At 38.8% G+C, this 27094-nt stretch overlaps 1 protein-coding gene across 11 annotated transcripts in view; it reads right to left on the reverse strand.

Annotated features, from left to right (window-relative positions):
- Positions 1-27094, reverse strand: part of KIAA1109 (KIAA1109 ortholog) — a 154510-nt gene that overhangs the window by 55871 nt on the left and 71545 nt on the right. For 10 of the 11 annotated variants that reach the window (XM_042470608.1, XM_042470617.1, XM_042470616.1 and 7 more), the window contains 19 exons: positions 26957-27084; positions 26015-26217; positions 25329-25526; positions 25035-25246; positions 23231-23382; positions 22421-22571; positions 21071-21223; positions 19002-19242; positions 16518-16666; positions 16113-16332; positions 13560-13718; positions 12294-12469; positions 10750-10925; positions 8547-9250; positions 7100-7345; positions 5721-5814; positions 3874-3924; positions 950-1156; positions 540-778 (listed from right to left, as the gene is read on the reverse strand). In XM_042470608.1, coding sequence (XP_042326542.1) covers positions 540-778; positions 950-1156; positions 3874-3924; positions 5721-5814; positions 7100-7345; positions 8547-9250; positions 10750-10925; positions 12294-12469; positions 13560-13718; positions 16113-16332; positions 16518-16666; positions 19002-19242; positions 21071-21223; positions 22421-22571; positions 23231-23382; positions 25035-25246; positions 25329-25526; positions 26015-26217; positions 26957-27084 — 3859 coding nt within the window. The remainder of the gene's footprint in view (positions 1-539; positions 779-949; positions 1157-3873; positions 3925-5720; positions 5815-7099; positions 7346-8546; positions 9251-10749; positions 10926-12293; positions 12470-13559; positions 13719-16112; positions 16333-16517; positions 16667-19001; positions 19243-21070; positions 21224-22420; positions 22572-23230; positions 23383-25034; positions 25247-25328; positions 25527-26014; positions 26218-26956; positions 27085-27094) is intronic. The other variant, XM_042470610.1, reaches the window with a different exon arrangement.

The raw sequence follows: 27094 nt of genomic DNA on the forward strand, positions 1-27094 counted from the left end.
AGCTGATGGGTAGGCTTATCTGCTGTTCCATTTTCCTCTCTGTTTTGCCGTTCATGCATGTTCAATAAGAGATTCTGGAGGCAGCTACCGCTTACCTTGCCTATTGTAGGCTATAGCAGAATCAGTTTGAGTAGAATCTCACTCTTTCACAGCTTGCACTTCGTTATTGTACAGTTTACTGCAGATAAGTTGCTTCTATTCCGGGGGGGGGGGGGGGGGTAAAAAAGGAAATTTTCTAGCACAGGCTTTGTTAATTGGTGTATGTCTGTATTTGACAAGTTTCTGATTTTACACTTCATTCTTGTAGCAGTTCCTGATTTTGAATATAGTATTTGAAAATGTGCATGTTGCTTTGACCCCACAGATGGGAGAACTGGATTGAGAAAACTGGTGAACTAGTCAAGCACTCTGAGCAACCTGTGTCATGCCCCAAACAGAGAATTTCATAAGCAGACTATAACAGCCCATGTGACAGAACAATAGGATTTCATTGTATTTTCTCTAAGCAGAGTTTAGTTTCATGAAAATAAAAAAATTACCTGTCATTCCGTGACTTCTCATTCTTCCCATCTTGTACTCAGCTTTTAAGGAGGGCAAGAGTGCTGCTCCAATAGCAATTCCATCAATCATAGCACTGAATTTAAGAACAATGGGCTTCTTCTCCAAACCTTCAGGCAGTTGTGGGAATTCATTTGTTTCAATAGGTGTCTGATTTACACTTGTAGGCGTTTTTTCTGCAGGCAATGGTGTTGCAATATCTTCCTTTGCAGGCTGTGGACTATTTGTACAACAGGAATACAACCAGTTACCAGATGCTACATGTGTTTGTAATATACAAAATATTAGCTTCCTTATATCTATTGATTTGTAACTAGGTAGTAAATCAGAAACTAGGTAGTAAATTTATAACTAGGCAGCCTCAAATTGACATATTAACAGCAGTACTCACGCTGCACTTGGCTGTCTGATGAGATCAGATATCTGTTTTGAAAGCTGATGAGAACTGCGCACCATCATGCTGTGAAGTGTAGCTGGATGCTGAGGAATGTTGATGCTAATAGCACCTACTTTGAAGACAGCAGCATTGTTTGTTTTCAGCCCCCTTTGGGCACTATAAAGAGCTTGTGATTTGGCGATGCTACATTTCACCACAGTTCTAAGAAAAAAACAAAGAACTTGTTTATAACCTTAGAAATGATTTTAAAATAGATGGCCTGGCCAGAATTTCTACAGAATTAACTGGGCCTTTTAAATTGTTTTTACTATTTCAGTATAGCAGTTAAAAAACATATATAGCTCTGCCTGATTTAAAAAATGAGATATACAAGGTCACGCTTTATAGAATGCTAATTAAACTCAGAAACCTGAAGTTATGTACTCACAGAAAAAGTCATTCTATACATATTTTACAGACATATATGTCTGCCAAACCAATAGGCACAATCAGCCCATTTTAAATTATAAAGGAGGTTCTAGTTTCAGGACTATACACTGAAAAAGACCCTGTGAACAGACATCAGCAAAGGAGCACCTAAAATTAAGCATGAATTAGGACATGCCTATTGTTAGCTGATGCAGTCTTTTAATTTGTAAACTATATGGTCATGCAAAATAAAATATTTTCAATCACTGTAAAAACAGCATAAATTTGGGGAGAAAATAAATATACCACACATCTCTCCATCTCTCTCTGATTTTATTTGAATTTGCTTTCAAACTAATTTTCTATACTGGCTGTGATTTAACAGGATAACCTTTTGGAAATCTAATTCCATGTCTTTATTTAGCAAAGTAAAATGCATTCGTCACTAATAAAAAGTGAGCTTTAATGAAAAAAATTATGACATCATATTTCAAATGTATAACAGTATGTTATATGCAATTGAGAAGTGTGCAGAATTAGGGCATATGTAATATATTTTAACAGATAAAATAAATGATATCTCAAAAACATTATTTCATCATAGCTGATGGACAGACTTGAACAACTGAATGCCAATTTTTCTGTACTTTGCAAAATTCCTTTCTAAATTTTGTGTGAAAGATAGTACTTTCAACTTAGTTATAAACATATGGCCTGTTAAGTGACAAAAGGAAATATATTTGTGGTAAATATTTTTATTGGCCATTATTAGCTCGGGAAAATGGAATTCCCCCCTCTACTTGTCATTTCACGGCTTGGGCCTTATTTGGGTTTTCTTTCCAGATTGAATCAACATGTGAAAAATGGAGGCATTGTGCTGCTCCCTCTGTCATTGGTTCCCCCACATGGAAAGCAAAAACTCTGATACAGAGAAGTTCTTGTTCAAATGGCACTATCCATGAGAGCAAGGTCCTTCATTTTCCAAGTTCCTTGCTTACCACACTAATAGGAACTTATCCTGTTAAGACACACAGCTTTCCAGGCAAGGATACAGATGACACAGGGGCAGAAATAGGCATTCAACTCTTCATCTGTTGATTCCAAAAAATTAAGGTTCAAAACACACTGCAGAAACAATCCAGTTTGAGACCACTTTAACTTCTCTGGCTCAGTGCTAGGGAATCCTGGAAACTGTAGTTTGTTGTGGGAACAGAGCTCTCTGACAGAGAAGGCTAAATGTCTCATAAAACTACAGTTCTCAGAATTCCCTAGCATTAAGTCAGGGCAATTAAAGTGGTCTCAAACTAGATTATTTCTGCAGTGTGTTTTGGATTTAACAGAGCTTGAATGTCTCACAATCATAAGCACTGTGAACTGCAATCACTGAAATGTTATTTCCACAGATTGCAGCCTTAATTGATACAAGTTAAGTTTAGAAGCCTCGTGTTTAGGTGAAACAATAAAAAAATCATTGTTTTCAATTTTTGTTTTTATAAGTCTTACATCCAAAGTCACTTTAAAATACCTCACACATAAGCCTGTTTCAAATTATTCCACTCACACCTTTATCGTTGCAAAAGAAGGTTCAGATTTTACTAGTCTTTTTTGGGTTAAGTTTTAACTATCAAATGTCACCACATGACCAGAAGTTATTTTGGCTCTCATGTAGCAAAAACTATAACCAGTCAGAAGAAGGAACTGACAAAACCACCTGAGTATTCCTTGCCAAAGAAAACCCTATGAAAGTCATGAGGCGGCCGTAAATCGACAGGTGACTTGAAGGAACATAACAAGATTTACATATCTGACCCCATAGCACAACCTGCTGCTACTACCTATAGCAAATACATTATCAAAACATGAGCTATTTTCCTCAAAGAATAAATGTATGTGCACATGCGCTGCAAAACTGAGTACCTCAAAGACACAGCGTAACTACGAAGATGACAAGCTGTCTACTATCTTGACTTCAAGAGGAAGAGAAGAACTGGATCTAGTTGTGCTTGCTTGGACAAGGGTCTCTCATGGTTGGCAAACCTGATAACTCCTGACAACTTCATTTTTAAAAACCAAACAGGCCTCGTCTCATGTAAAATCTTGCTGTACACACTCATCCAGTTCTAACACATCAATAAAACAGCTTATATAACTTAGTATGAAGTGGCAACTGATAACCTGCACTGACCTTACACTTAAAATCTGTATTTAAAAACTACAATTAAAGACTAACCCTCATATTAATGACAACAGAAAACTTGCACATGGTTAAAATTAGTGGGGGGAAACTTTTTTCAAATCTGTTTTATGTGATAAACTAAAACAGTGTGAACAAACATTAAGCCCAGGGATCCCCCCCCCCAAAATAAAGGCTAGTTAATAAACTATGGTCAATTCTATTTTGTTTTAACTATAGTTAAAGAGCAGTTGAGTACACTTAAGGACAAATAATACATTTTAACTATACTACACACACTGTCAACTGCAAGCCATTTAAACATAATTTGACATACAGAAATTCTTGTTTGGCTGTGCTTGTTGGTGATGTAGGGAAATCCTCCAGTCTACAGGTGAAGATTGGAAGAAAGCAAAAAAACAAAAACAAAAGCAAAATAAAGAATAAAAAGTCATGCAGAAGAATTAGTCAGATATTTGTAACCCACAACATGACCAGTTGCTTGAAAATATTTATAGTTAAGCAGTTCCGTCCTGTAAGGATGGGTAATAAAACAGATATTTAATCACCCTCTCAAGAACTTGACATCATGCAAGTAACTGTGTATAAATCTATATAGAGGTACTCCACCCCAAGTTAAGAGAAAATGGAAGCCCATTCATGTAGGAGTATCTTATACACATTGAGAACACACTGAATAAGCAACAGAAGCACTTTAAGGAACTTCTTTTATCACTACTGGTTTTGTCTCAGTGTTTTTGTTGTTTTGGCTTGCATATTAATGAGAAGAACATTAGCTACTTTTTAAAACAGCATGCAGTTGACAATATTTATTTACATCTGTTCAATTCATATTAATCTACAACAGGGATTGTCAAATTGCAGCTCTGGGGTGGCATATGACCCCCCCCCCGATGTTTCTGTGGTCTCCAGTACTTCCATAATCTCCAGACTGATCTCTTTCTGGACAAAAAGAGGGTGATTTGTTGATCTTGGAAGCCTCCAGGGATAACAATTTACTTTTCAAATAGATTTTAGGGCCTCCCTGTGCTGTTCGAGAACCATTTTGAGAACCAGAGATTGATTTCTAGACATTTTGGGGCTTTGTTTTGTTTTGTTTTATGGTAGCCCCTGCAGCCCCTTGAGGGTTCCAGGGCAGTATAGTGGCCTGGACCTGCCACATCTGCACACCTTTGATCTATGCAAGTATCCTTTTGGGACTATTTTTGACTTTAAAGCTTTTACACAGAACAGTGTTTCAAATTAAATTGTTTCAAAATGTTAATTGTTTGCTTGGTTGATCAAGCCTGGTACTGTAATCAATATTTTAAACAGCCAGAACCATATACTGGGGGTTATCTAGATACTTCTGAAAAAGCATGTGAAAGTGAACATTGTTATCAAAATCCTCTGCAGTGTCCTGATTGATGTTCAAATGAAAAAGTGAACTATCATGCACTTGAGTGTGAACAGTGGAGAGTGAAATATTAGGCAAAATATTAAAGCATAACAGGTGAGCATATTTCTTTTTAGAGCATATTAAGTGTATCTGAGAAGGTTAAAAGTAAAATCAGTATCATGCAACAAAAAACATTTTAAAATTGTTGAACAGTTAAGTTACATGTGTAAATAACCCAGCATAAAAAGCCAATTGCTCCTTTCGGTGCTGTACACAATTCAGTGCATTTGTCAAAGTAGTTTGAAAGATAACCAAGGCTATCAATTGGCATACGCCATGAGATCCTTGACCAGAAATATATAATTTTATAACAGTGATGTTAACATGATCATTGACAGAAAGGGGGGCCAGTAAATTATGTAGACGTAGGTTAACTATATACAAACTGTAAAAATAATAAGCAAATAGAAAAGATGGCAATATCAATTCAGGCTTATAAAGGGGGATGAATTTTCAATTATTTCAAACGATTATTATTTAATATTAGTCATCTCTGATTATTCTATTTATTTGTGCATTTATGCCTAACAATAGGAAGGCATTTTTATTCATCACCCCCTCTTAGCTTGTTCACATAATACAGCTGATTGAAATGCACCTAAATTAAATCTATTTTAAAAAAGAGAAATGGAATCTACACTTTATAATTTTTGACATAAACATGCATCACTCTATAAAACTATGGTTCAAGAACTAGTATCATTTTTTTTTTATTTAACACTTACTGGATGTTTGGCGTGATCCCTTCCAGAAGAACAATATTGACACCACCTATATGAGAAGTCGCACACGTCTCAGTCATCTTTTGATGCAGTACATCTTGTAAAAAAAGAAAAAAAATTGAAATATAGAGGAATTTACATATTTCTTTCAGATATATTTGTTTCTGGGAAGACAATCAGCCAGTGCTGTCACCCTCCAGCTGCTGTTACACTCCCAATCCCTTCCAGTCCCAATCAGTAGAGTCAGTGGGAAGTAGACAAAAAATTATGGGAGATGTATCTGGAGGCTCATAAGTTTCCCACTACTGCAAAAGATAGAACAAAATTGTTATATTTAACTGCTTTTGTTCTTGTGTGCTTTCAAGTCATCCGAGCTCCCTCCGCAGGGGAAAGTCCAGCTAAGGAGAGGCTGGGAAGGGTGATTGATGGCCCCACAGCCTCTCCCAAGCTGAGCTCCCTTTGCAGAGGAATCCAGCTGGGGAGAGGCTGGGAAGGGTGTTCGATGGCCCCGCAGCCTCTCCCCAGCCAGACTCCCTCCGCAGGGGAAAGTCCAGCTGGGGAGACTCTGGGAAGGGCAACCAAGAGGCCCCATAGCCTCTTCCCAGCCAGGGTCCCTCCTGAAGTCTGACTCTCAACTTATCCATGGGTCATATAAAAATCCACAATTCTGGCCCCAAAAGGTGACCTTGACTTATACGTGGGGTTGACTTACAGTCAAGTATATATGGTAATTGTTCAATTTAGATTTGTATGCACTGAGTACAAAGCTTTTTTTAAAGTTCATTTTGCTAAACTGAAGTATTGTATGTGATTCAAAAATTGGAAATTAGACTTCTTCATCTTCAAATGTTGTATTACTTTTCTAGGGGGTGCAAACATTAATCAAACATTTCCTAGTGGTGTGGGGCATAGAAAAGGTTGGGAACCACTGCCTTAGACTGGCACTTTGACAACAACACACTTCCTTTTCCGCATTACGTAAGTATTCAATTGTTTTTTTCTGTTGAAGAAAACATTCCCTTGGCTCAAACTATTGAGAGATGCATTATCAACAGTGGGTGGGGCTGAAGCCAGTTCTGAATGGACCCAAAGTCAAATACAGATGACTCCACATTTTTTCTGTCTCTTTCTGAAATACTTTTCTTTTTCCCAATCACCTCCTTCTCTCTATAGGTATCTAACTGACTGCTTAGGAAGTTTTGCCAAAGCTTTAATTAAAAATTGGAAAGTGCTTCACCTAAGAACTCCATGAGATCATGCTAAGAGTGATGCATGTGATTCTCATTATATCCCTATATAAGGATAAGCTTAAAACATTTTAGTAATAAAAATAGGAGGTATGAAATGGCTTGATCTTTATATTATATTATGAATCAGTTTACCTTTCATTTTTTCTTTGAGAGTAAAACTACCATGAATCCTCTTCAATTCAGATTCCATCGTTAGTCCCCCAATATCTGCTTCAAGATGTGTGCGATTCACCATGCCTATTCCAAAGATTATTAATGTCACATGCTGAGGTTCTGATGTAACCAAACTGCGTTTCCTCTGTGTTCTGCTCAAGCTGCTGCTGTCCTGCTCATTCTCAAATGCAACTCTACATGCAGGTTCAGTAGGGCTCCGAACACCTACAAAAATAAAGAAGTTAACATAATTCAAACAGGCAAGAATTTATAATTACTTTCTTTGTTAACAGACTTTATGCTTGAAGATGGGCATAATTCTATTAGGTAGTTCTTGCAGCTAATTTCTTCTGAATTCAATATGTATGTTACATTTTATAATAAGACTCTTATACTATGGACTTATATCTGTGAAATGATTTTTCACACAGATACACTGACTTACTAATATTTAAATCACACTTATAACATCTAATTTTTAAAATGTCACTGTGGCAGAAAAAAACCTTCCACACCTTTACAGAAAAATCACAGCATTTACTGAGTGTCTAGAATTTGACATTTCAGACCGTGGTTTTATTGTCCAGCTAGAATAGTAACTATGCTTCGTTTGTCAGTTTACTTGCCTCTGTTTCTTCATAATGCCCCATCTTTTCCCACTGTTCTCTACAGATTATGATTTCCTTATATTACAAATATAAGGAGTATATTGTTGACAGGGCCGGCTCTAGGTATTTTGCCACCCTAAGTGAGAAATATTTTGGCACCCCCTGAGAGCAAGAAGCAGGAGACCCAGAGGAGAGCGAAGGGTGCTTGGCACATGCTCGCACAACCAGGCAACCTTCATTCTCCTGCTTCTTGCTCTCCTTAGAGAGCAAAAGGCAGGAGACCCAGAGGAGAGCAAAGGGCGCCCTTTGCTCTCTTGCTGGCTCTCCTGCTTTTTGCTTTCCATGGAGAGCAAAAGACAGGAGACCCAAGGGAGAGCAAAGGGCGCCCTTTGCTCCTTTGCTGGCTCTCCTGCTTTTTGTTCTCTGTGGAGACTAAAGGCAGGAGACCCAGGGAGAGCGAAGGGCGCCCTTTGTTCCCTTGCTGGCTCTCCTGCGTCCTGCTCTCCATGGAGAGCAAAAGGCACCCTTCACTCTCGTGTTGGCTCTCCTGCTTTTTGCTCTCTGCAGAGCAGAGCAGGAGAGCAAGTGGTGCCCCGGGGATTGCCTGGCTGTGTGCGTGCTCTCTCTCGGCCTCACTTCCCGGCACCACCCCTAAACTTTTGCTGCCCTAGGCAGCTGCCTAGGTGGCCTATATGGGTGAGCCGGCCCTGATTGTTGGACCACAATAAATATTAAATTATGTTGGAGCACTATCTCCACAAGCAATATTAATTGTAAAACTAAGAAATCTTTTATGGAAACTCTTCACGGACCCTTACCTGTTGGGTAAAATGTTTCAGAAGATTTTTCTAAAATCCCTGTTGGATCTGAGATAAGAGAATAAAAGTTCAACAATTTATACATATTTTGCCAACACTCTGCAGAAGGTTCACTCTGCTCTGATACTGTAATTGAATCAGAATCATCCATATGAATAGCCACATGATCGACATCCTTTGAACCTTTCCTTGATACTTTGGAAGTTCTTCTTTCTGATCTTCCAAGTGAATTTTTGTTTCGAGATTCTTTTTTATTGTTCTCATTATTTGATCGTTTGTTTTTTGCATTGTTGACTCTGTTTACACCATTAAGACTCCCCCGAGAGCTGCGACTGAAGTCAGAAGAACGAAAGTCTCTGTGTTTGCGGGTTTTAAATGTAGGTGTAGGAGAAGCTGAACCTGCTGTGTATCTACTGAGTTTGATGTCTGTTTGCGTAGCTTTAATATCATCTATCATTGTACTGAACTGGTGAATAAGGCGAACTAATGCCATATCTACATGTTGGCTTATAGACTGACAGGAGATTGTAAAATTACAATGAAAGGTGCTATAATGACGTTTATTAAAATCATGAAATGCAAGTGCATTGGTGGTGTTTTGCGGTGTACACACAGATTTCTCCATTATAACAGCACTGATGCTGAAAGTTTCCAACATTAATGCTGGCTTGAATTCAAGTGGAGGAAGATTGACAGCTCCTTGTCTAAAAAAGAAGAAAAAAAGTTTAGAAAGAAATTACTTTGCTAAACTTTCATCTATCAGCTAAATGTTAACATCAATCTCTTGTTGACTGCTTCCTCTGTGTATTTTAGACATGTTTACAATATACTTCTACGTGTTTACTGTATTTACCGTGCTATAATACGATACGCTCCAACAGCATTATTTATTATTTTTATACTTTGTTCTGGTCAGTGAAGGAATAACTTGTTGACAGTGGATTTATCCTCTGCATCAACAAGAGAATAAGATAAGAAGATGAGGATGAAGTGGTTCCTGAATCCACAGTGATAGGTATTATGATTGCCTCACTACCTGTAAAGATCTAATCTGCTCCAATAGCTTCAAAGTGTATATTAAGAGTAAATTACCAAAATATAGATGCATGACCAAAAAAAATCTGCATTTTCATGTGAAGTAAAACCAATAACCATATTGCCCCTTTGTATGCACAAGCTCATACTGGATATATTCAATCAATATCTGATCCACCTTTAAATGCGAAAACATTTCAGAAATTAGAATTATATTCTAAAATAACATTTATAATCCTACAACTTCACAGTGGTACTGCAAGCTATCCTGATAACTGATAACTTGTTTTGACAATACACGTAGAAGAAGTGAGAGGCTAGCCAGACTCTCCAGAAGGCTGCCTAGGCCCAACCATCTGGCTCCAAGATGTGCTCATAGAGCAATATGTTCTTGGAGACTGATATACCTCTGGGAAATACTCCCAGTACGCATTTGGGTCTGGTTGGCTGTCCTCAGATGGATCCTCAAAGTTATAGAGAGTGGCTATTCCACTTTCCTGTTGCATTTGCCTCGGCAGAGAGCAGGGCTGAAGGAGCTCTCTCCAATTTTCCCATCATGGTGCCTCTCCAGTCCAGTGAGCGGCAGAATGTCCCCCTGGCAGTGGAGTGAAATGCCTTATTTGCCATCCTCCTCATTCTGCCATGTTAAGTGGGGAATTCATCCTAAGTACTGACAGGGTCTGCCTTTCCTTGCCATCCAAACTTTAGCCCCAATTAGTTTGCCTTTTACATCTTAAATTCATAATCTGGTTACAGTAAGATTTAAGTAGTTCTGACCTCAGAGAAGGGATGAACTGGAACTCAACAAACAGCCGGTACAGACCAGCACAAAAGGCCGCCTTCCAGCCAGTTTGGGAACATGGCGTACGCACAACGCACACCCCTAAGATGCCTGGAAGCTGGCTCCAGGGTGCTCCAGTGGCATGATGTTTACACACCACATGCCGCAGGAGCGTTGTAAAGCCATGTTGGGGAGGGAAAAGCTGGCTTTTTGCTGGCTCAAAAAGGAGTGGCATTTTGCCTCTTCTTTTTGGGCTGGCAAAAAGCCTGATTGGGGATGCGGCCACCGCACGCCCCTTTGGGACAGTCTGTCTCTCCCCAAAGTCAAGTAAACTGCAGTGAGTAACATGTCTTTTACTATCATGTTCTTGGAACTTGAAGACCATACCTTCTTGCTCTTTTGCTTCTTCTTTCCTTTGCTGTATCTGAATCAACAATGTCTGCTCTAAGGCAATCGAGTGTCCCTGAGAATGAAAGATATTCTCCAAAGTACATCCTGTAACACAATGGTACTGCATCCTGAGATTGAATCCCTGTGTGGCTCAGAAGAGGTTTGAAAACAACCTATTAAAATAAAGCAAAGTCTGTTCTTGGTTTAGGCATATTAAATTATTTAACAGCTGCAGAAAGCATAGGTTAGAAACTTGAGACATAACTCTACTACTCTAGACTCTAATGTTAACTCCAGCATTATGATCCTCACTTTGATTAACATCAGGCTCCTCCTAAAATGCAAACCTATTTCGGACATTGGTTTTCTTGGTGGAGATGTAATTTTTCAATCTAAACAATGATTAACATTATTAAAAGAAGAGAAGGAAGAAATTCTGAGAAAGAAAGAAGATGAAAGAACACAGAGCTTGTTGGCAGTTTTAAAATCATGATAAAGAAGATTTCTTAGCTTTGCATATACAGTCCTCTCTTTCCTTATGCGTGGGATCTGTTCCACCCCTTCCCCCCCGCGTAAGGGGGAAATCGAGTATGCTCGTTCCCCATTGAAAATAATGGGCTGCGTGCATGTGGCACTGTGTGGTGTGTGTGTCACAGGCATGGGTGCCACTCATTATATTGTACTGCGGCTTCAGCGTATGCTGAAAGCCATGGAAGGGAAGCCCATGTATAGTGCAGCTCACTGTACAAGTTAAAACTGAACAGCAAAAATCCATTAAGACCAAGCACTAACCTAACCCAAGACGGATTAGAATTCATACACGCTCCAGACAATCTGTATAATGTACACTACAAGCAAATTCACTCTTTTCGCCAGTAACTTTTCGCACAACTGCTTTTTGTACTCATGAAATGCTCTGGATAGTGCAGAGGAACAACCCACAACTCTATGGATTATTTTCTCTCATGCCAGATCAGAGGCAGGAGTCATGAAATTATAAGACATTTTAACCACTGACTTCACTCTCTCTTCCTCAGTATCCCCCACCCCCTGGCCCAACCCTACATTGTTTATGATAAAGTTTTTCAGATCTATCCCCAATTCTGCCATAGGTAACTAACACACTCCCCTCACTTTAATGAACTCTTGTTCTTTTAGAGATGTCCCAAGAACTTATGTATTCCGGAAACATAGCAATGGCTCCAAACATAAGGCAACCAACACAGACAAAAAGTGCTGACAAAGCTGCACAATGAAAGCAAACCATTGCTTGCCTTTGCTAGTGTACCTGTTGCAAAACTGAATTCAAGGATTTTAATTATCTGCCTTGGATTAGGATGTATAATATAATTAAAGGAGCCTCAATGGATTTTTAAAAATGGTGTAGTAGTTTAACAGATTTGTTCTTTAGTGGGTGAGGAAAAAATGTAATACCAGAACGTACATTACAGTACACAGAATCTATTGTAGCTTCTTTCTTTTGTATGAGGGATAAAAAGTTGATTCTGCTTTATATTCCAGCTTTAAGGACAAACACTCACCTGTGCATCTGCAAGTTGAACAGCAGGGAATCCTTGGTTACCCTCCTCAATACAAGCAATGTCATCTTGACTAGTACTGTGTTGTGAATGAGTTCCATCCAATGTGTTCTGATCACTAGACAGTACTGTATTGAAGTCAGATGCTGAAGGTATGGTTGGAAGATTTGGGGCCACACCTACAAAATAATTCTTGTATTAAATTCTCCAATAACACAGCTAGCCCTAAAATATGTGGACTCATTTAGTTTGCTGAGGAATGGTAGAAAAATATGAGGGGAAAAATGTTTAGTGCTACTTTGCTAGTTTCAGCTGGGATATGGCCCATTAATAAAAATAAAATATACATACAATTCATAAAATTAATATACCTGTACTTCTGAAAACCTGAAAGCAAAGAATTGAGAAAGCCCTAATTATAGACTTCCTCTAAGTATCTGGTTTGACCCTGACTGGAAACTAAGTTGAATCCTTTGTCTGAGCCAGCATGACTGACTATGTCCCTGTCTATAAATAAGCAACTTATTTATAGTCACCTATGACCAGGATCTGGTATTGTGCTTTCACTAAACCTGGTGTTGTTACACTAGTCCCAGTCACCCCCCACCCCTCCAGACTGCTGCTGAGGAGGGTTGTTCTGAGGCCTCAGAGAGCTCTTCAGAACCCAGTGCAGCTGCTCCACCTGACTGGAAAAAAAACTGCCGCCCCAGCAGCGACCACTGCTGAGAGGGACAGGACCTTTGGAGCCCCTCTGAAGGGAAGGAACAGCCCTGCCAGCAGCAGCTCCTGCTAAGGAGGGGTGATGTTGTGGCCTCTAGGGGAGCAGCTGCATTGGATCCCAAATGAAAGAAACGACCCACCCCAGCAGCACTCACTGCTGTGTGTGGGGAGCAGTTTTATGGCTCCAAACAATCGTTCTGGGTCTCGCATGCCTGCTGGGCAAGTGAAAAAGGGATGCGACACCCTTTCCAGCTCACCCAGCAGCCATGTCAGTCCCATTGGTATACCACTCCAGTGGGTGTACACCCCCATATGGGGTGACAGCCAATGCAGACAACACTCTCCTAGTGATGCCACTGACTAAATCCAACTACTTCTAATAGAATTAACAGTTCTCCTGACTTTCTATAGCCCTTCAGGTACCCTATAAAATGGCTCTGAAGTGCTGGAGTAGGTTTTTGGTGTCACAGGGAGCTGCAGTAGGAGAAGAAGGAGAAACATGACCTCCTTAAGTAAAGAACCCCTTACTTTACTTAGGCTGTTATGTACCTGTTGGCAGACTATTGTGTCCAGATTTTGTGACTGGAGACTCTTGAACCACACTTCCTCTGTTGCCCACAGCATTTGACATCCAGTTATAGAAGCTTACAGATGATGGCTCTGATAATAAAGGATGTTCCGATAACATCTCAGTGGGCATGGTGTTCACTACAGGGATACAAGAAAAACAACTTTAAGGGCCCATTCCCACTGGGGGGAATAACCCACATTCAATTCTGGGTCCGCCACACTGTATTCCCCAATTCTAAAAGGCCCCTCATTCCTATTATGGAAAGGGTTTGAAATCGGGGGGGGGGGGGTTCCCAGCACGCTTGTTGTTCCCATTGGGGAAGACAAGCAGCCATCCCTTTCCTACTCCTTCTCCCCTTCCTACCTTGGGGAAACAGCGGAGGCTGGCTGGGAGGACAGAGGGTCTCCTTCTCCACTGCCAACCTTAGATCAGGCAATCCAAGGGTGGCAGTGGCCCCAGAGGGACCCCATGGGTCTCCCTCTCTACTGCCACCCTTGGAGCGCTGCAAATTAATAACACGAGAACTGTAGTGGGGAATGGTCCAGATGGAGGAGGAGAAGGACCGGAGGAGAGGGCCAACACACCAAGCCCTGACAGCTGCCGCCACCACCACTGGGCCCCAACCACCAGCACCCAGGTAGGCATGCATGCTGGTGGAGGAAGAGAGGGAAGGAGGAGGAGGACGGAGGGAAGGAGGGAGGGAGGAAAGGTCGGTGACAGGGAAATGGCAGGGGCCATTGCAGCTGCCCCAGCCATTTCCCTGTCACTGGCGGTGGATGCAAATCCACCAGTGATTTCTACTGGGATGAATAGATTTATTTTACAATAAAACAATTCATCCCAAAAAAACACTGCTTTGGAAGTGGTGTCAGGAAACCTCAGGATTTGGGGGTTTGCCCCTCATTTTTCCCTTTGAAAGCAATCTGATAAGGATCAGGATCGATTTCAAATGGGAACTAGGGTCATATACCTCGAATCCTGCTGCGATTTATATCATAGTGGAATTGAGGCCTAAAAAACCATTATAATAATTGAGTGATTCACTTATAAAGGTATTTTTTCAATTCTTAACAAACAGAAAAGTATTTTTAAGCAAACAGAAAATGTCAAGTGGCTAGCAAACATTCAGTTAGCAGGTAATGACACTGTCTCCTACATTTAGAACAGCAGCCATTTACCCACACCTCTTATTTACTGTACAGTCTTATACACCTTCCTTTGGTAAGTGATATATTTTGTCCCCCTGCCTCCCAAGTTATTTAGTGTTACTGTTTCCTGCTCTTTAAGAGTCAAAGATGTGCACTGCTTCAAGCTACAGTGCTAAAACCCAATTATTTTGGCTATACAAAAATTTGTACCAACATTTCTATTACTGAACAACAGTCACTTGTCAACTGAGCATTAAAAATCCTCTGTATAATGATAGTTTTTTGCAAATTAAAAAAATGGCAATATAACCAAATCACACCTCTGGAATTAGTACAATACTGAGACAGAGTTTTTATTTACTAACTTAATATCATTCCCCCTTTCTGCCAAAAAATTTCAAAGCAAGGAACTGCAATTTAATGGATTCTTGGGTTTTTAATTGAATGAGGACCTCACAAGATGTGGGGGAGGGAAGGACAACAAAAGGCAACAGAAAGAGAAACTAGACCAGTGGTTCCCAACCTGTGGGTCACAGGACCCCTTTGGGGGTCGAATGACTCTTTCATGGGGGGTCGCCTAAGACCATTGGAAAACACCTATTTAATTACAGTTATGAAGTAACAACAAAAATAATTTCATGTGTTTGGGTCACCACAACATGAGGAACTGTATTAAAGGGTCGCGGCATTAGGAAGGTCGGGAACCACTGAACTAGACTGATATCTGGGGTCACAATGAAAACATCTGTATGACAAGCTTTCATTAGTGGGGAAATTGACTACATCTAACAGGAACCAAGCTCTTTAAAACAAAATTCTTTTAGTGAATGAACTACAAGACACCTGTTGCTGCTTAAGACTCAGTAACTGCTTACACAATAATAAACTATCATACCTGAAAACTACCCCTAAAATCTTTTGGTTCTTTCTTTTCTTTTATGAATCATATTTGAACCAGACAAAAAGGAAGGGTAGTAGTCTATATAGACCAATAGAAAAAATTCATACAGCATTATGCCTTTACTGAACCAGCTCAAAAGGTGCAAAGCTTGGACATTATTTTGTGACTTCTAAGTTGGCCTAAGAAAGTTATTATCCCCGTATGGACATCTGACCTAGATAATTTATTGTCAGTATTAAAGAGCGTGTATGGGAGTGGGAGATACTTTTATGTCCTTTCCCTGGCTGAGTGTAATGTCAAAGAGCCTACCTTCTGGAGGAAAGAAGGTAAAGTAACTACATGGTCTACATGACAGGAAAGGAACAAGTACTGAAGACACCAGCTACTGTGAAATTAAACCACCACTGAATATAAAACTGAGTCATGCCACAATGATTCTGTACCTGTTCTATGACTAACACGGATAGATTTTTGAATTGTACCTGTTCTTGTTAAAGAACTACTTTTAGGGGCTGTAGCACTTCGTTGAGGTGTTCCTTCCAAGAGATTGTGTAGACTAGGGAAGCTTCCTGTTAAGTAGCTGAGTAGACTCTCTTTTCTTGGACTTTCTTTGATAAGCAGTCCAGAACGACCAGCATGCACTGGTGAGTCAGTAGCTGTATCTCCACTAGTGTAGCTCAGAGAATGATATGGATGGATACCCTGAAACATGAACGAAAACAATCACATTATGATGGCTAACAGCTGACTCCTACACTACTTACTTCTATGTTCACTGGGTCTTCTTTCTTCATTAGTGTGCTTAAGATTACAGCCCAAAGAATAACTGAATATCAATATGGCACTGGATTTAGGTCATCACCAGTCAAGGAAAAATAGAATTTTACCTTTATTTTAAGACCAGAATCACTATGAGTATGAGTCTTTGATAATTTCCTCATAATCTCAGCTCCAGTCACAGGTCCTGAAGAAACACCAGCAGGTGGGGGGCGGGTACCAGATCCTTCCAGAAGCATTGTATGTTCACTGACAGTGGCTGAAACATGCGACAGTTGTACAAATTGATAACAAGAGAACTGTAGCCAAGGCTAGTGGCTACTGTAAATATAACAAGACTGCCCTCTAAGCTCTCATTTTCATTTGGTTCACAAAACTACAGACACTGCTTTAATACAAATTTAAGACCCTAATTCTGGGCCAGCTGACATGTCTAACAGGATAACACATTTCTAAGAACTTTTTTTCATGGTCATTTTTTTCCATTGTCAATTGACCATGACTATAAAACAGTTTTCAGTTTGCACGAACTTTTCAAAATCACCTTTATATAAAATTCCCCATTATCAACATATATTAATTATGGTGTAGAACTTTATGTAAAAGCTTTATTAGAGGCTTCTGGCATACAGATTTTACAATGTAAGACAACTGCCAAGTAATTACTGGATGTTTTCCAATATATACACTTTTCAACAGATACATGGACAGCAAACTTTCATCCCAGCACAGTTAACAAAAAACAGACCTGACTCACATTATGTTAAAAACTCTGAAAGGTACTGTCAATACTAAATAGTATATAATGGCCTGTTACAGACTGCCAAAATAAAGCTGCTTCGGGTCTCTTTGGAGGTATGCTATTTAAATGATGCATGGGTCCTAAGAGTCCGGAGGTCACGCCAAAGCCACACTCCATTCCTAAGCACTGGAGTACAGCTTTGGTGCAGCTTCTGGATTCTTAGGGTGCATGCATCATTTAAACAGCATACCTCCAAAGAGACCTGAAGCAGCTTTATTTTGGCAGTCTGTAACAGGCCAATAGCAACTAAGTATATCCAACTGCTGCCTTCTTGTACTTTTAAGCACAGACTTGTCCATTCCTAAGAACTTCAGGTTTTTATTTATTTGTTAAAACATTTACATCCCAGTCTCAATGCAGAGATCTCAGAGGTGTGTACAATAAAGCCTGTGTTATAAGCTTTTTGTATTATGTTCAGATCTGTAGTCTTGCTTCTGCATTTCGTACAAGCTGCGGCCCCCATGTCATCTTTGAGGACAGCCCAAATAGAGTGTATTGCAAAGAGCCAGTGTTGTCTAGTAATTTGAGTGTTGAACTACAATTCTGGAGGTCAGGGTTCAATTCTGTGCTTGGCCATGGAAACCCACTGGGTAATCTTAGACAAGTCACACAGTCTCAGCCACAGAAAAACATGTGACACAGTTTCCTTATGGTCGCCATAAGTCAGAAAGGGCTTAATGGCAATTAACAACTACAGCAAAATTGGGAAGTTATCAGTGGATTAACTATTTTGATTAAGTTATCTCTGTCCAGGAAAAGATGTAGCTGGTAGACTAGTCAAAGTTGGTCCCACGTACTCTGACCCAAGGAGTCCACTTGGGTTGACAGTGACAAGACTACTCCCATCACTACCGTGAGACACAACCACAACTGATTTTACTAGACACAGACAAAATTCTTTAGGCAGGCTAAAATAAAAATATTTCAAAAATTATTAAAATATGTAACACACAATATAAAGGTAGATGCGCAATCATATTTACTACCCAATCCTCCTGATTTCATTTGTAAGAAAGGATGCCAAGAAAGCATCTTTGAATTGTTTGGCTGAGTGAACTCTTGCAATAAACAAAATTTGGGTGTGTTGAGAAAAGATGTTTTGTCAACTTACTGCTGCATTTACAGCATAGCAAAGAAAATCCATTATCAATTCATGCATTTCCGCACATGGATATTCAACAAGATAATAATAATAAATGAAAGCAAACATCTCCCCCAAGTATGGCAGTATCTCTCTCTTGTTTCTCACTGGTCCTGTTTCTTCTTCCCGCACGTAATAGGCCTTAGGACCATGTGGTTGGTGGATGGTCCCAAGCCCTACTATCGCCGCCAGGACATCGCTTCCTGGTGGTGTGTACCGGGTCTAAGTCAAGTTTCCCCTGAATGTTCTCTCTCAAAAATGTGGATTAACTCTCAAGGCCTATTACAATTTGTGAGATATTTCAGTTGTGTGACTTATCAAAACAAAAAGCAATAAATAATATTCTATGTGTTTTTGTCAGTAATCAAGAAATAGCACACAGAAAAAAACTTAACACCTTTATGACTGCTTCTTGCCAGAACAAGGCAAGTTAAAAAATACCCACAAATATATGTGTGTGTGTGCATGCATGCATGCATGTGCATGCGTGTATGCATATACATGCATGCATTCATTTGAAAGAGAGAGAGACTAACATACATGGTATGTGAAATAAGCTTGTGGAGGGTAGAAGAGATTTAAGTAAAAGATGGATACTACATTCATAGAGGCAAGTTAAGTTAAAAAGTTGTTTCTCCAACACACAGATACCTGCATCAAACTCAAACTCTGCACCGTCAGCACTTGTGTCACTTTGAAGACCACCTCCATTGTCTAAACCAAAGCCATCTTCTTGCTCATGGGGTACAGTTGACAGGACTTTCATTGGCTGGGTTGGCCTATGTAAGCTCACCCCTTTGAAGGCTGGTGTTACTACAATGAATTTCATCCATTGCCTAGCTAGTGCTATGAGACCTTTCTTTAATGTCACCAGAGCAGGAAGGCCATCACTCTAGAAAAAAACACACATATACATTGCATTCTAAAATCAAATTCCAACATTTATTCATTTCAGTCTGTCACGGCACCTACGAATGGAAGTGCTGAAACACACTGTAATGCAATCTTATATGTGTTTGCTCAGAAGTCTATGTATGTATGTTCGGTATTTTATAACATTTATATTCCACCTTTTCAAGTTTACAGATACAAACACAGAAAAAGAAGCACACAATACAACACACAAAGTTAAAATACATTTACACATTAATCATTACTTAAAAGAAAAATAGAGCTATGATCATTGGAGCATAGTTCAGGGAAAGTGTGTATATCTAATTCATAATTGACCCACTTAACTGATCTTGACCTTAACAGTGGGTCTCTGAATGTGATCTCTGTGACCAATCATAGGAAAGGCAAGCATGGGGAGCATATGTCCCTCTAAAACATGTGTCTGGCATCAAATGACTAAAACCAATGGATTCAAATTACAAGGATATTCCACCTAAACATCAGGAAAAACTTATTTACTGTTAAAAAAAACGCTCAGCAGTGGAATAGATTGCCTTGGAAGGTGGTGGACTCTCTTTGGAGGTCTTTAAACAAGGGTTGGATGGTCAACTTTCAGAAGTGCTTTAGCTGGGTACTCCTCCATGACAGAGGATTAGAATAGATGATTCTTGCATTTCTTTCCATTTCTAAGTTTCAATTATTCTGTTCTGTGATTTTAGGAAGGATCCCTTTTGTTTCTCATTAAATATGTCTGTAAGTGTGCTGAGATCAAAGGGCTGTCTTCTTGAAACTGAGGCAGGCTAATATGGGGAAACACAGTCCTTCAGATTCTACACTATACAAAAACTCCAATCAAGACCAGTTGTGATAAACACAAAGAAACAACCACTATCATAATGTAACAAATAATTGCTACAGGTAAAGTTAAAACGCTAGCTCCCGTTAGTCAACCAAAAATGCAACTGATTCTTCAGGCTACTGGTGCTAGTAGTGCTAGCCCTTGCCGGGGGGGGGGGGGGGGGAGCTAAAAATGAAGTATCTGAGGCAGATCCCAATTTACAGACCAGAACAGAAAGGTTCTTCCTCAAACCAGGTTCTCACCTGTAGCTGTCTGGAGAGAAATGTACTAGCACACAACCAAGTGATGACACTGACTTGAGGTACTGGCTGTATATAGCCAGGTTATCAGCCAGTACCTCAAGTGAGTGTCATTACTTGGTTGTGTGCCAAGATTTTTATTCTTGGATCATAAAAATAATTTCGCAAATAAAATCTTACCTTTTAATACATACATATTATAAAATTGGTAGTTATACTGATATCCGCATTAAATATTTCTAAAGTGATATATCTTTTACATAAAAGTACAAGACTGACCTACAACAAAATGTCCCTCGCCATGTCGAAGTATTCCTATGTTAGAATTTCCTCATGTTTTTTATTTTCCAATTGACAATATTTCAAAGCTACTGAGCATGCTCAGCTCTCAAAGGGCTTTTTGAGAGGAGCTCCTTCCTTAGATTTTGTGTGTTTAATAAAGATAATAATAATAATAATAGAAAGCAAACATCTCCCCCAAGTATGGCAGTATCTCTCTCTTGTTTCTCACTGGTCCTGTTTCTTTTCTGTTTCTGTTAAAACTCATCACCTGAGTTCACTATTACAGAGAAAGATAATCGGAATGAAGATAGTGTGCCACAACAGTGTGCCACAACAGATGTACACACTAATTTTAATATGCAGTGATAATATTAAAAATATTATAAAAATAACAACCACAAGAGGGTGGTTTTTTTAAAGAATTGTATTGTTAAATAGAAACTTACCATAGTTGCATCTTCAATGACAGAATAATTAGCTTGATGGAGATAATGGTGCAATATATTACAGAGTAAACAGGATGGATTCTCTTGAAGGTAGCGGGCTAGTTTAGTGAGCCTGTTGTACTTACTTCTCAATGGAAAATGTACGCTTTTGTTCTAAATATATAAAAGTAGTTACATTCATTAAGATTATACATGGATATTTTTCATTTACAAATATATCTATTTATTTATTGTTGCCACTATTATTGTTATTGTATTTATTTACATTCTGTTCTTTTCCCAATCCAGGACTCAAGGTGGCTTACAGAAAGGTTTAAACAAGATAAAGCAGAAAACCTGACAATAAGGTTAAAACACAATTACATATGCTATCATATTAAAACAGCATTAATTTAAATATAATGAAATCAATTCAAAATTACAGGATAAAAATGCAGCAGACCCCCATTAAAAGATTCTTTTGCACAAACAAATAATCATCAAATGCCTATTTAAATAAAAAGGCTTTTACTCACTAGCAATAGAAGAGCTAGGGGAGTGGGGGTCATCCAGGCCACAACTAATAATAAGCCTGTATATACAGTGGTACCCCGGGATACGAATTACCCAGGTTACGAATTTTTCGGGTTACGAAAAAATCCCATAGGGATTTATTGTTTCGGCTTACGAAGGTTTCTTCGGGTTACGAAAAAACCTCGGCGCTATTTTCCGCCACCGGAGGGCAGCAGAGAGCTATTTTTCCATTAGCGCCTATGGCAATTCGGCTTACGAAGGTTTTTCGGGTTACGAAATTAGCCGCGGAACGAATTAATTTCGTAACCCGAGGTACCACTGTACTGTGTATATTAAGCACAGATCAGTTTATTTCTGGTCTGTGTTTTGTACATTGTATTTATTTTGATCTATATATACAATAGCACTGTAGGGTTGTTTTTGTATTATGTGTGTACAGGTATAAAATAGCAGTTCATTAATATGGCAGGTTAATAAACAGAAAGAAGTGGGAGGAATATTACTTGAAAAGCCCTCGGAATTATGATTGGTGTCTGTTTCCAGAGAGGCATCATAATATTTACACTTGTATCCTGGTTGTTCTGCGAGAGCTAAAGATGGTATATGTTTAGCCATTTCATTGAAATAGTTTAGAAAAATTATGAACTATAACAGAATGGCAAATCTTTGGAACAACAGGCCACCATCTTAATGGAAAAGTTAACATGCACTATTAAATCAATAAGAGAAAATAAAAGGGATGATAAGTTTGTAAATACTGTTTTGCACATTAAGCAAAAGTTTATAAGGTGAGGCAATACACTTAATGCTTTACGTACTGTCCAGCAGTGTACCCACCTCTAAGGCTTCTGTCATTATACAGCCCATGACAGCACAAACCCGTAGTGTTCCTTCGGTGTCTAATTTGTTTAAAGAGGACTTCACCTGATCAATAGGGAGAAGCCAAGCACCAACTGCAGGAGTTGCAGTGCTTAGAAGGTTGAGCTGCCTGTTGGAAGAAAAATCATTAGGAAGTTCTGGATGGACATGATAATTTCATTAAGCGAATGACAAGACAAAAATGTTTTGTGTGTTTGTGTAATAAAAGTTATCATTATTTTTAATTTTTGCAAAGGATAAGGAACATTTAAACATTTTAAAAACATTTAAAAATAAAAAAGATAAAAATGTATTTTAAATCCATGAAACAACAATGACCATATATGAATACCACATACTATATTTGACAGATTTTTTTCCAAATACTCTTCACTATACTAATACTCTAATATATTCTGATTTAAATCTTACTTACACTATTTACTACTTTCTCTCAGGCTTTCCAGGAAACAAAATCTATAAAGTTGTTCTACTAGTATAAAATAAATATACATAGAAATGTCAAATAGTCATTGCAAAGAAATATTTGCCTAAAGTCTACATGACCCATCCAGAATACAAAAACAGCCCCAAAGATTAACATATATTAACAATCCGTATAGATGACTGAGTTTCAAATATTATCCCCAACTGTAGCAGTCAGCAATACTGCAGCACACTGATCCAGATCACTGCTTATCTTTTTCACACAATATAATTGACAGGCAATTTAACATTCCATGGGAATGCAGCATGGCCCCATATATTATGAAGAAGAACTCACTGTACCTTGAAAATTTATGAGCAGGTGAACGCACGTTTGTGGGAGCAGCAAAACTGAACCAAATCTCTTTAATTGTCAGTTTCATGCTACAAGAATCAGGTGGGGGAGGTCTTAAAGGGTGTTCTTTTTTCAGATCATCAGATTCAACCCCTTCATCCTATATCAAAAAGAAGAAAGAAAGAAATACAAAGTTATATTTATACCTCAGGATGTTTTATGTGCATGTATACAGTATTTAACATTTGCATATACTTATCAACTTCAAAATATAAAAGATATAGACCAGAAAGGCAAACGTGCTTATGGATTGATGCATTCAACGAAAGGCAAAAGTGCTTATGGATTGATGCATTGGTTACTTACTGTAAAGGCACATTCCAGCCGCAAAGGAAACATCCTCTATTGGATTAAGTCCCATTACTTCTAGAGCAGACAGGACATGTGGGTTAGGGCAACAGGCACCTCACTAGTTCTTCCACAGCCAACATATAAAAATCAGAAGTAAAAGCTAGAAAGAGACACCCACCCCAGATATTGAGCAGTAGCCAATGCATCATTCTCAGATGAAGCAGGATGGTGTCATCTGCTAATGGAAAAAGCCAGTGAAAAGAGAACTAAGGAGGGATCAGCAAAGTGGCTATTCACAAGAGTCAACCACTCTCTTTCTAAATACCATTTTAACAGCAGCTTTTTTTTTTTTGTAATATCTAATGAAGGAGACTGGGATAGTGAACGGGAAGCCATGGGTCCCCTTGATCTAAGTTGAGTATGTCTGGCAACCAGGATCTGCACAGGCAGTTGGAAGCCATCAGATTCACTGATACCCTCTCCCAGCAAATAGGGGTTTAAACTGGAAACACAGGTTTTAAAAACAAATCTGATAAAACAGGAGGGCAGGGGGCGGGGCGGGGACATGGAAGTAAGCATCCATCAGGTCAATTGAGGCACAAAATTTCCCCAGCTGGAAGCCCACCTGCATAGTGTGCAGGACTTCCATTAGGAATTTCTGGTACACCAAATGTAAATTCATGAAGTTCAGATCCAAGATCCACAAAGGACATAAAGTACCCATATTTTCAAGTACGCAAAATCTCAACAGTTCATATTATAAGAGATACTGTATGGCAGGGAATGGCAAAGAAGACAGGGGCCATTTTTACTCCTAAACCCACAAGTGTCATGTACCCTAGGTGTATTAGTATCCTAGATATATTTTGAGAAACACCCAGATTTCTGAGGTTGAAGCTTCCTAGGCTAGTAGAAAGTGCAAAGACCTCCCTCCCACCTGGAATGACTGAAAATCAGAAGCTGTCACCTATCTCAGGCATATGGTATAGTGTCAATGTGGGCAGAAGCTGCTATCTGTGATGGAAATCGGTTTGGAATCTAAAATGATTCCCTGGTTCTGAAGGAGCAAAAACATCTAGACCTGATGTTAGCAAAAGTAGGAAATGGCTTTTTGTACTGTTCACTATTATTTATTTTCTTTCATTTTTTTTCACAAGAAAGGCATTTGCCCTCTTCTCTTTGCTTTCTACTTAGGTATCTTGGAGAGTTACATCCCAAAACTCTTAGCCACCTGGAATGGAACTGTGTCTAGGAAAGGAGATTATTATTTCAATAATCTGCTCTCCTAACTGCATCACTTCCACCTAGCCTAGATGGTAATGGGCCTTAACCTCATCGGTGGATGGTTCCTTCCTGCAATGTGAAAACACACATTTTCCCAGTGTAGTGCATTACAGTGTGAGCACTGACAGCAAAAATTAACTTTATTTGGCAAATAGGAAAAACATTACAAAAGGTTACCTGCTCATCTGAAACAGAATTTGGATGAGTGTCTGAAGCAGCACTTATTTGATCACAGGGGAGATTCTCCTCAGACACATCCGTATTGTAACCACTGCCAGTTGGAGAGTCTGAAGAATTGTTCGATGCAAGTAAACCACCTCTCTCTGTGGCTGTGGATTTTCCCATATTCCCAAATGTGTTATATAAAACAGCACCAGATTGTCTACCACCTGTGAACAGAAGATACGAAAAAGCTGGTGTCTTCAATTTTCTGTATTATGACACAAAATAAATAATTGAATTCTTATTCACCTTTAATTGTAAGATTTTCAATTCCACATTCAAACATGATCCATCCCCATTTCTCTTGGTTAGGACCTAGCCGTGTTACATCTGGTCCTGCCTGATGATCAGTTTCATCTACGAAAGAAAAGTCATCCAGCTCTTCCAAGGTGAAAAGAACTTTTGATTTTTCAAAAGGAATAGCTGTTATAGCACTGGTCCCAATATCTGCAATTACAAAGATAATAAAAGGTTATGGCCATGTATTTCATTTTAATATTGAAACTGGAGGAAGTAATTTTTACTAGGGTAAGTAAATTTGAGCAGGAAGCAGTATATTATATTGTCACAATATTCTGAAGTATAGATAAATGGCACTGATCACATTATCTGAATTTTGGCTGGTTTTATGCTGTCTACTTCTATAATACATGATGTTCACAAGCAAATGTATCCTTCAGTGCATCTTTTTCAACCTTTTAAACTTTCACTGTATGGTTGAGTTCCTCATATTGAATAAATAAAGCTGAGAATTTGAGCATGTCAAGAATATTCTTGTGCAAAGAAGAATAAGAATATATTTTCATATTAAAAATCTTCACACTGTTACATCACAACAGGAGGCTTTCTCTTTAGAGTACTTAGCATAATAGATCATCTAGTCCACAACAGTGGGTTGTACTGAAACCTTTCATGCATACATACTTTATGCTTACCTGTTGTGTCAAGGCCTCTGAGCTGCCCATGAATGCGGTGAATATTGAGCTTAGCTGCAATTTCTTTTCCTTTTTCTGCTCCAGCATTTGATCTCAGTGATCCAGATGACTGGGGCTGCATTTTATTGCTATGCATGTACTTGTCAAATGTTACAGAACTCCTTCTAGTTTCTGCACTATTTGGATTTTCTTCAACAATACCCCTTTAAAAAAACAACAAATTGCAGAATCTCAGAATTTTATCTTCTTTGCATTGTCAAGAGTTTTTAAAGAATCAGCTTGTGTTGTGTTGTGTTGTTCACTAAATAAAAATAAATTATCAACCATCCAGGTATTAAAGAATTATTTCATATGTATTAAGCAAGAACTGCATAGTCATTTATGCAGTTCTCACTTAATACATATGCATAACTGAAATTTAATATGAAAGGTTTTGAGACAAATGTCATCTCACGCAATGGGCCAGCATATCAAAGCCTTTTTAAAATATGACATTTTACCCAGATCTACAATGAGCATTTCTGATAGAAAAATGGAATAATTTTAACCCATTATTTGATCTCTCCCTCCCTTAATTAAATACTTCACTTCTAATTTAAAAGGTCAGTATCAAGAAATTGTTTAAAGTGAACTTATTAAGCCATGCTGTTCAACTAAATGCAAGTGCTACGTAGTTTCTGCCAACAGACTATGGACTATCAAAAGATATCAAGGAGCCCTGGTGGCACAATAGTTAAATGCCGGTAATGTAGCTACTAGGTTGTGAGTTTGATCCCCACAAGGGTTCCAGGTAGACTCAGCCTTCCATTCTTTTGTAGGTCAATAAAATGAGTACCCAGCTTGTTGGGGGCAATTGGCTTACAAATTGTAAACTGCTTAGACTGAGTGCTAAGTTCACTATGAAGTGGTATAGAAATGTAAATACTATTGCTACTGCCTTACCTGTTCATACGAACCTGCGTAGCAATCCTATCAAAACACAAGGCCACTAAAGAAACATGGGTTACACTTTTCCCTGTGGCTGTGCCTGATGACTCTTCCACTGATGCTTGTAGTAAACATAGATTTACCTTAAAGAAG

The sequence above is a fragment of the Sceloporus undulatus genome, chromosome 5, assembly GCF_019175285.1.
Source record: "Sceloporus undulatus isolate JIND9_A2432 ecotype Alabama chromosome 5, SceUnd_v1.1, whole genome shotgun sequence".
Classification (NCBI taxonomy): Eukaryota; Metazoa; Chordata; class Lepidosauria; order Squamata; family Phrynosomatidae; genus Sceloporus; species Sceloporus undulatus.